Source organism: Mizuhopecten yessoensis, unplaced genomic scaffold (genome assembly GCF_002113885.1).
Source record: "Mizuhopecten yessoensis strain PY_sf001 unplaced genomic scaffold, ASM211388v2 scaffold6135_1, whole genome shotgun sequence".
In the NCBI taxonomy this organism is placed as follows: Eukaryota; Metazoa; Mollusca; class Bivalvia; order Pectinida; family Pectinidae; genus Mizuhopecten; species Mizuhopecten yessoensis.
In genome coordinates this window covers 2011077-2021812 of record NW_018406397.1, presented here as the reverse complement: position 1 = coordinate 2021812, position 10736 = coordinate 2011077, and the positions used below count along the sequence as shown (strand labels likewise).

At 34.5% G+C, this 10736-nt stretch overlaps 1 protein-coding gene across 1 annotated transcript; it reads right to left on the bottom strand.

Annotated features, from left to right (window-relative positions):
- Window positions 1-5689: 5689 nt before the first annotated feature.
- LOC110451578 (soma ferritin-like) lies at window positions 5690-7958 on the bottom strand. The gene is made up of 4 exons (XM_021499679.1): window positions 7729-7958; window positions 7305-7451; window positions 6517-6642; window positions 5690-6062 (listed from the first exon to the last, which is right to left on the bottom strand). Exons 1-4 carry the CDS (start codon window positions 7831-7833, stop codon window positions 5925-5927), a joined length of 516 nt encoding a protein of 171 aa, XP_021355354.1. The 5' UTR covers window positions 7834-7958; the 3' UTR covers window positions 5690-5924.
- Between the last annotated feature and the right edge of the window lie 2778 nt (window positions 7959-10736).

Here is a 10736-nt window from a genome sequence, read left to right as displayed (position 1 = left end):
TTAAATGATCTGTTTACAGATCCAATGTGGAAAAGGAGCATAAACATAGGAAATTTGAAAACAATATAAATAAAATAAGGATGGCGATAACTGTATTTCTTCTTATTCAGTGTAAATGTATATAACCATGCATTATCTCCATTTTTTAGTGCAAAGTGCCTGTGGTCTGGCTTCTTTAAACGATTTCCTGTAGAATTTTAGGGCCAGGTGAGCTTATGCCGTACTGCAGCGTCCGTCGTTTGTCTGTCGTTCGTCGTCTGTCCGTCAACTTTTTCTTTTAAACGACTTCTTCTGAAGAACTGGAGGACCTAGGATCATGATATTTGGCCAGTAGGTACCTTGAATGGAGTGCTATAAAGATTCCTCATTAAAATGACCTTGCCGTACTTTCAAGGTCACAGTGGTCAAATATGTTCAAAAATTGAAACAACAATACATGTATATCCTAAGAACCATTTGGACTAGAGTCATGATACTTGAGTATGTTATGTAGACCACCAGTGCAAATCTTTTTATTACTACAGTAATGAGGTCAAAGGTCAACTTTAAGTGCTAGTCGGGGGTCAAATGTCAACATGGGTTAAAAGCTTTAACAATCTTCTTCTCAAGTTCCATAAGGCCCAGGGTCTTGATATTTGTCCAGTAGGTACCAGGGATAAAGTGCTATAAAGTTGTCTCTTTAAAATGACCTTGACCTACTTTCAAGGTCACATGAATAAAAAATGTTAAAAACTGCAAACGACGATATCCTAAGAAGCATTTGGTCTAGAGTCATGGTACTTGGGTATGTTATGAAGACCAGCAGTGCGATTTTTAGGTCACCTGAAACAAAGTCTCAAGTGACATATTGCGATCGCCTTTTGTCCGGCGTCGTCCATCGTCCGTCGTCCGTCGTCCGTCGTTCGTCGTGCGTCCGTAAACAATTTTCATTTTCGACTTCTTCTCAAAAAACCCTGAACCAATTTCAATGAAATTTTGCAGGAACCTTCCATGGACAAAGGTCAACAAAAGTTTTGGCCGGTTTAGTCCCAAGACCCCAGGGGCCTGAGAGGCGGGGCCAAAAAGGGTCAAATTTACTAAAATTTCAAAAATCTTCTTCTCCAGACCTAGAAATGGTAGAATCAAATACTCTTCATAGATGGAAGGGTCTTAAGGTGCTTTACCAAAATTGTGAAATTCATGACCCTGGGGTCTCACGTTTCCCCCCGGGAAGGGGGTAAACTTTACAATAGTTTATATAGGGAAATCACATTTTGGACCAACATTTGTTTAATTTCCATTGGAAGTAATTCAATTTAGTTTAGCATTATCAGTATTAGGTAGCAGTTTGATAGTATGCACATATGAGCCCTGACTGACCCCCCGGGGCTGATGGGTGGGGCCAAAAAGGCTCGAATTGACTGAAATTTCAAAAATCTTCTTCTCAAATACCCAGATATGGTAGAATCAAACACTCTTCATAGATGGAAGGTCTTAAGGTTAATGACCCTAGGGTCTCACGTTTACCCCCTGGGGAAGGAGGGGGAAAAAACTTTATTATGGTTCATAATGGCAAATGAAACTTTGAGTATTACATGTTAATAACTTGATTGGAATTATAACCTTGAGTTGACAGTTTGATACTTTGAAAATTTTGAGCCAGGCCTACCCCCAAGGGCTGTAGGGTGGGGCCCAAAGGAGTCAGTGTGCTAAATTTTCTCATTTTCCTTGTTTTGAATCAGAGGTGCTAGTTTCAAATACTTTTTAGTCTTAAATCTGTATGCTAGATATTGAATAAGGTGGTTTTATTGTTTTTTGTCACTTTGAATAATATTTCTGTTCATGTTAAAAACAAAATCAACTCTCTGTATAGATATATCAGGTGACCGTTAAGGCCCATGGGCCTCTTGTTTTTCTTTATTACAGTAATGAGGTCAAATGTCAACATTGAGTGCTAGCTGGAGTCAAAGGTCAACGTGGGTTAAAAGCTTTAAAATTACAATTTCAAACTTCAAACAACAATATCTTAAGCGTTTAAGGGATGTTAAAATGTCTTGTGTACTAGTAACCAAATTGGGTCTGTAGTTACCGATATGTCAGTTTCATGTAACAAAAGAAACAGGTGAGCGATACAGGCCCTCTGGGCCTCTTGTTAAACTTAGCTTGTAACTTCCTAGGACTTGGACCAGATGTGCAAATGTATGTCATGACGCAGTTTCAAGGTCACAGGAAGCAAAAATTGTGGGAAATTCTAACGACATCTTCTAAAGGACCATGAGACCTAGAGATTTAATAATTGTAATGAAATTGCTGGGATGAGGGTTATCAGGATTGCTAAAATAAATGACATTGACCAACATTCAAGGTCACAGGGGTCAAGTGTATAACATTTTTCAAACAATTTCTTCTAACAAACCACGAAGCCGAGAGTCACGATACTTGGTCTTTGGCTTTATGTTCAACTACATTACATTAATTCATTTAGAGGCAATAGGAATCTATCGTGTGAAAATCTTCGAGCAACGTCTAATGAAGAGAGATTTTTTTTGTTGGAAAATTGTAGCTAATAGAATGAAGAGCTTTTAAGGTTTTCCATAAAATAACGTTGACCAGCGTTTCTTCGAACTTGTGTTCAAGCTTCCAGGTGAGCGATAAGGCCCTAAATGAACAAACACGAACTCACTGTCTCCAAGCTACGGTACGAAAAACATTAATTTCGTTCCTAATGGTTTTCTTCACTTTTTTTCGTTAATAAATATTATTATTTCTTTTTCATTCAAAAATTAATCCATCTTCTGATGGAAACTTTCTGTTTTTTAATTTATCAACACTTGAATTTATTTTAAAATTATTTAAAACCTGGAAGTGTTTTACGTTTTTTGTCATTCGTGTTTCCTTCACCATTACTCTCGTAATTATAGGCTATAACTCTCTGACCCTGTACGTGTCGCTTGCTATCCCACTTATATACATATTAAGATATGACACCTGACTGTATAAGCTCATTGTATCATGAAATTTTAGCTAATTTTCCGTAAATCATCCGAGAAGACTTGGATATTTGCCATTTACTCCTGTGTTAGTCATGCAGCTTTAGTCACTGGTGCTGTGGTCGACACGAAGGAAAAACAAGTGTGATTAATATTGAGGAAAATACTGATTAAATTATACAACGCTTATAGTACTAATATACCACTTTTAGAAAGTATCAAATGTGTCATTTGTTTGTTCTGTTGTACATTTTCCAGAACAAAAAATGGCATAATAACTATAAAATGATATTTTTCTTGGCCACATGTTACGATATATTGTCCCTCTTGAATTAACAGATCATGACGATATCGGACGAACCTTAGATTCGTAGAATAACATGTATTCCTCGAATGTTTGACGTGGTACCCACCAGTTCGAGTTAGCGCGGTGTTACTGGATTTTCTTAGTCGACAAATGTAGAAATGTGATATATAGCTGCCTTCACGCACTTCCTCGGGCATATCATAAGACTAGATAAGTGGCGCACGTGAGCTTTCACTTGTAATAAAATACCTTAAATAAAATGCTTATAAAAAGGGAAAATTACGATGGCCGACAAGAGCCGGACAAAATGAATTAATTTTTGATATCATTGTGTACCACATAAAAGTGTATCGTGGTACACACAGAAATGAAAGATCAATTCTTTGTGTACTATATATGGCACATCAAGGTTAGAAACGAAATTTTTAAAATTTAAAAGAAGAATGATATGAAAGCTCAGCACTTTTATTTCACGCTTTCATTTCATTCTGTACCGTGGTATGGTACACAAAGATGTGAAAGCTCGTCGCTTTTATTACATTATGTACTATAAAAATAGTCACAATGCCGAAACATCAATCCGAGTGCATTAATCACACTGATGAAAGACAGACTTTGATACATTTCTGCAAATCCTGGAGCCCTAATGGGACTTCCATATAGAGGGTAAAACGACGTTCGTTTATTTTCGATTTTTTTTTCTCAGTATTAAATATTGTTATTGATTTAATACTCATAAAAGAACCGTTTTATAATCCAAAATAAAAAGCCAAATAGTATAGAATATAGAGTAGACTTTTTATCCTTTGATTATATATTAAATTAGACGACCCCATCGAAGTTTTGAGTTAATGATGCTTTTCTCATTTGGCGAGTGAAGGCGGAATGATGTAAGTATTGGATAAAATCGATTGAAATGATTTCCTTTTTTTTGTACATGTCGAAGCGCTAAACATAATTTTGTAAATGAAATTAATTGACAAGTTTGAGTCAATTCATTTAACTATCATGATTGCCACTGATGCTGGGTGTAATGGTATTTGCACACATTCCATGAGATAAAATCTTTGTACGTGATGACAGCCTTATCAAACGTTGTATTGGTACAGAAACATACAAAAGCAAAGTTGTTATTGCATCTTTTCTTTCATATCATTATGTACCAACCAATCATTATGAAAAATCATATCATTGTGTATCAAAGAAAAGTATACCATAATGCACAATGATATGAGCAATCGATTCATTTTAACAGGTTCTTGTGGGCGACCGTAGAAAAGACACGATACATCTTATAAATGGTAGTTATCGAGTAAACTTTATTTCCTGCTTCTGAAGGAGTTTAAAAGATGTTGCGCAAACCTGTATTCTGTATATAGTGAACGTTTATCTTTAACATTTCTAGTATTTATTAGTTTCGTTGCCAACCTTCATACTTTACTCCTTTGTGCTAGTTAGTTTCATTGTTGGCTCCCATCAGTGGACTGCTTTAGTGAGTCACAATTGCAATCTTTCACTAATTGATGTTTTCAATATATATCATGTGCTGTCCATCTATCTAGCATCATCTATATAGAACATAGATTATCATAAGCTTCATTGGCTTGTGTCTGGATTCTGTTTCTAAACAAATAATTGAAGTAATTGAAATGTAACTGTGTTACTAAGACAGAAATAAAGTTAACACTATGCTGTTTTGTCTTTGTTTAACCGTTTATCTCACACTCACTTACTGAAATGGTCATATACATATTGTTTAACGCCATTTAACGTATTAAATTAAAAGTTGACGGATACAAATTTTCTTTACATATTTTGTTCTCTCCCGAATAATTAGTTGGTACTATGAAGAGAACTGAACGTATGATTGAGCCTCCATGATATATAATTTCTCTAAGATCACCAATCGTTCTAAATCTACCATCACTCTTTCTAGATATATCAGACATTTTTTATGTACATTGTACCCTAATCAATAACAATGATAGTTGGAGACACTGTAAAGTCTACATAGCAGGTAATATGTCAGTCCAGACTTACATAGTCTGTCAAAATGTCTAAGTCTGGTGTCAGGGCCAGATGAAACTAGGGCTATGACACAAAGAACTGTGCACGTGAACATATTTCACGAAAACTTTGACAATAAATACGCACTGTTACCAGTATTTGCCAGTGATTTCCCCCTGAATAGGAAGGTGTTGTTCACAATGAACACCAATTACAACAAAACCTACGGTGGAGGAAATTTCGAATGTGACACCCAGCGAGAATGGCCACAGTATTGTGATGTGATTACCATGATATTATGCATCTATTAGAAAAGACTTTGATAAAATGCAATGGCATCTTACAATCATTAAGTCTGGTAACTAAAGTAAGACAATAAGCAATGATAGTATCTTGCATTTTTTTTATTGTGTTTCACATTTTTTATTACCCTGGTATCTTCTTTTATTTTTTCACCAAATGAAGTTGTAAATTGTTTCTTTTAACCAAAACATAATTCTTTTATTTGTTCACCAAATGAAGTTGTAAATTGTTTCTTTTAACCAACACATACTGCTGTATTGTTATTATACTGTTGCTGTTAACACGTTGTTGACACTTGTCAATAGATGTCCGGTATTTATCTTGGTTGTATCCAGGGTTTACTCCAGGGACTCTTTGTCGTACAAGTACTCGCCAAGGCCGGAACCAACGCGCTTCAGGTTGGTGATGTGGTCTGAGATTTCCTTGATAGCGTCCACCTGTTCCTCCAGGTACTCGCTCTCCAGGAAGTCCATGAACTGGAAAATGGGACAACATTAATTTTTGTCATTTATAATTTTTAATTCATAATTGTATGCATTCTTTTGATATCACGTAAACGTTACATATAAATTGAATCCTTTGAGATTCAGGTAAACATATAGCGAGTTGTCTAACCATAGGTTGTCGCAAAATGTAAAGTGGTGAGACAAAGATTTAGAAAAGCTTTGATAAAACAGAGAATTACATTAACAGGTAGGCAGATTTATCATGGAATGCTTACATATCTATACTGTTTCGATAACGAATTAATACCTTTTTATGCTTATTAATCAATAGTTTTATGCTTACAAGTCAATATTGTTTTTGTGCCAACATATTAATATTGGTTTTTTTTATGCTTAAAAGATTATACACTGTTTTTAGCTTACAAATCAATATTGTTTTGCTTACTAATCAGTACGGGTTTAGCACCCAAGTATAAATACATACCTGTTTGTCTCCGTGTTTATCTCCAACGTCGTGAAGGTCAAGTAGAGACTGGTTCACTTGCTTCTCCAAGGTCAAGGCCGCCTGCATGGCGTCCAGTCCAGTTCCCCACTCATCTCTGTCTGCTTTCTGAATACAATTTGAAATATTATAGATTTTATTGTTGGCATGACTTAACACTGAAAAGGACAAATTGAATGTTGTGTTTCATTGAATACTACATATAAAGTGATCACTGACAAGTGAAAATGTTATGCTATTTTTTCTTCTAAAGCAATCAATCTTCAGGTAGTAAAGTCATATACGTACTTTCCTTTGTAAAGCTATCAAATCAAGGACCCCACCCTGAATCTCACGACAATAATATTCAGAAATATGATATTGTATACTTAACTGTATTTAATCTACTAAGAGTTTTAAAATCCAAGTGAGAAATAAAAAGCAGGAGAATCTAATTACATAGGATATCTTCGATTAACACATTTTGCAGTCTGTTTACGTAGTGTTGACCTGCGATATCAAACATTTGAATATCACGTGCATAAGTATGTACACAGAACGTAACACATGTCCAGTCCTCATGGACAGTTACAGAAAACCCTGCTACTGTAAGTAGGTATGTGTGGTATAAAATCAATAGTATTACACGTAATCGAGTGGAAGGAGATAAGACATTACACGCATTTACCCTGCATGTGGTAATGAATAATTTAACGCTCAGATTAAAAACAAAAAATAATAAGATTTAATTGATACAATTATTACTATTCTTTAATGTAACACGTGCTGACCTTGACATCTTGAAGGACAATTCTTCCTCCCCTTTTGTTCTGGTACTTCATGAACTTCTCGGCATGTTCACGCTCCTCATCTGAGGCCTTCTTGAAGTACTTGGCGAACCCTGGCAGGGCGACGTCGTCACGGTCGAAGTAGTAGGACTGTGAATGAGGGGATGGTTTATAGAAATGCACTAATTTATTTTTAGAAATAAGTAATTAAAACTTAAAACTTGAAGTTATTTATCATAAATGAAAATATACATATGACATCCTACATTGATTATATCGGAGCATGCTGAATAAATCATTATTTGATCTATTCAGTATTCATTATAGAATCATTGCTCAATGCCTAAACGTGATAAATCGTAAATAAATTGTAGGATTAGCTACTTAACAATTCTATCATATATTCTGACATGTATAGTCTACTTACCATGGACTGGTAGGCATAGCAGGCGTAAAGCTCCAGGTTGATCTGGCGGTTGATTCCAGCTTCGCTCTCGGCATTGAAGTTCTGGCGAGGTTGACTTACAGACATTTTGAGTTTGTCGTAGGTGTTACGGTGTTTACAAAGATGTAAAGTTGTAAGAAGGCAATATGTTTGTCTGTACGTTCACTGACGCAGCGAGACAAAATATCGAAGTGTATGTTTGTTGTAATAGTGCAAGCTCTTTTATAGCCTTATGTTGTGTCACGTGACCCACTCTTATCAAATCCAGTCACGTTGATTTTACACTTTGGAACGTCCAATGATACAAACTAGGAAGATAAACGCGATTTATGTATGCTATGTAAATAAATGTGTATCGCATGAAACACACAGTCCAGTAAGGTTACCTATTGGGACATCAACATCGTCTAGGTAAACATCGGATGACATGTGGGACACTTTAAATCAATTCTCAATCAGAGGAATTGCAGACGGTTGATCAGTTAATGGATTGAAACAGATTAAACAGAAAGTTCTACAAATCATTTACCATGTGTCATAAGTAACATAGAAACCTTTATCATTGTTGTATGGAATCAAGAAACAGAGAGACAATTAAAAAACATAACAATAGGAACTGAAATCATAAGCTTAAGAACTGGCTATCAATTACCGGATTTGTTTAGTTTTGCTCAATTCTACAAATAAAACACATTACTATTGTAATTAATTATGTCGTACTTTAAGTATGCTTCAAGTTATTTTACAGTGGAATGCCTTGTTTGCGAATTCACCAACGCATCTACTTCTAACTGTCTGTTTAGTGTGGTTACAGTAAGAACGTTTATCCTGTTAAAGTGATTCATGTGATTTTAAACAGTTTATCCCACACTCACTTGCTGAAAATGGTCATATACATATTGTTTAACGCCATTTAACGTATTAGATTAAAAGTTGACGGATACAAATGTGCTTTACATATTTTGAAATACTATAGTCGCATAGAGTAGTTTGTTTTAGGATTTAACAATCAATTTGCGTGTTTGATTAAATGCAAATATACGACCTCACAACAAAGAGCACAGAAAGATACCAAATCCCCAAGGTTATGCCTGTTATAACTCGGACAGAGATGCGATTATGGATGGCATACATAAGGGTTACTGTATGACTTATTTTCACGAGTGTGAATCACATCAAGGTTTCTGGGTTATCAAACACATTATTTATATCTGACCCCTACACAACAACCTATAACAATATCAGGGAATTGCAATGATTGAACGACACCTTCTTAACATGTCTGGTTCTGTATTTATACATCGGGTATTCAGGTATAACAATTTATACCGGCTATCTACTTGTAACAGCAGTAAAAACAGCATATAAATTATGGCTTATTCAGTTTTGTGTTGACTTTTAACTTATATACTTAAACTATGTAGACTATTTATAACACGTAAATGGTTAAGCCTAATAAAACATAATAGATGTTGTATATGGATCTATGTTAAGAGTTTTAAAATGCAAAGAGAAGAAATAATAGCAATATTACGTTTTATTTCTTCTCATTGAAACAGCTGTACAATGCTATTTTTGGACATGCTGTATAAATTATCAAATATTTTAGGTGCAACCAAAAGTATGTGTCTCGGGTGCATCTTTTATTGATAAATCACCATTTGAACGAATTAATCTACGATGTAAACATGCGCTGATGGCAAGTAAGACGCAGTAAACATAAACCCTAGAGCAGAGGGCAAAATCCTATACATTGATATACAAACAGGATGTTCCCTATCAAGAATAATGAGGTATTATAAAAATACTCCACTAGTTTCAGATGCTATGTCAGCTTAGAAAACTTAACATGTGATAAGGATGATGATGTATTATAAAAGTACTACACCGGCTTCAGAGGCAGTTTTAGCTAACAAAAACTGTACATGATACTAGTGCATATTTTTTTGTATGCATGCAGATGTAATATAGATTATGTTAATTGTCTCTTCATCTATATGTATTCCTCTCTACCATGTGCAGTAACTATGCTAAAAAAATATATGATAAAAGATAACAGCATTCGTTTTAACTGTGAAAGCTCTTTTTGATAAACTTACAAACCTTAAAAACTATTTTATATACTGTAAAAACATGAAATATAGAATATTGTAGAAACATATCACACATGGGTTAGAGTTAAAGGGTGTTTCCCCCACAAAAACCTGTATAGATCATCCTAACATGAGAGGGAGGTAGCAACCTGACGCATAACTTTTACCTAGTTATCTCATACTTTGTAAAAAAAAGTTTTATAGTTTGAAATGAGAAAAAAAGTATTATTTCTTTGTTCCCTGAACCAGCAAGTAACGGATATAATTATGAATGCAAATATTCATCTGAAAAAATGTGTCGAAAATCTTGCTACCTATTGTTTCTAAGTTTGATAAATAACTAATTCAGCAGCCATTTTTGGATATCCGGAAATTGTTGGATATTTTTGCACTCTATGAATGCTAAAAAGTCATCTTTTTGACTGTGCAAGTTTAAAGTATGTATTGTCATGAAAATAATATGCAACAAAGTGGAAAAGTTTCGATTATTTTCATTTTGATCCCACAAAAGGTGAAAAATAACACAAAAATAATTTGGCAAAAATTAACCACACTGAAACCTCTCTCCGATAAATCTTCAAAAAAAGAAATGGTGAAAAAATGAACATCGTTTTCATTTAAAATATAAGTTTGGGTCATTCAAAATGCTTTTCTAAAACAAAGGTTTAAGTTCAAAGAAATTTATACCATATTTCCGTAGAACATTCATAGATTTCTGATATCGCTTATTTTAGATTTTGTGTGAATTTGTTCTGCATAGAGTAAAAACAAGATTGACGTAAAATCACATTTAATATTAAATTGGTATCTTTTACCGATCATCGCACAATAACGAACGAGCGGGCATGTTATTTTTTTCTTTCTATTTTGTCATATTAACTCCTTTGTCCAAAAAGC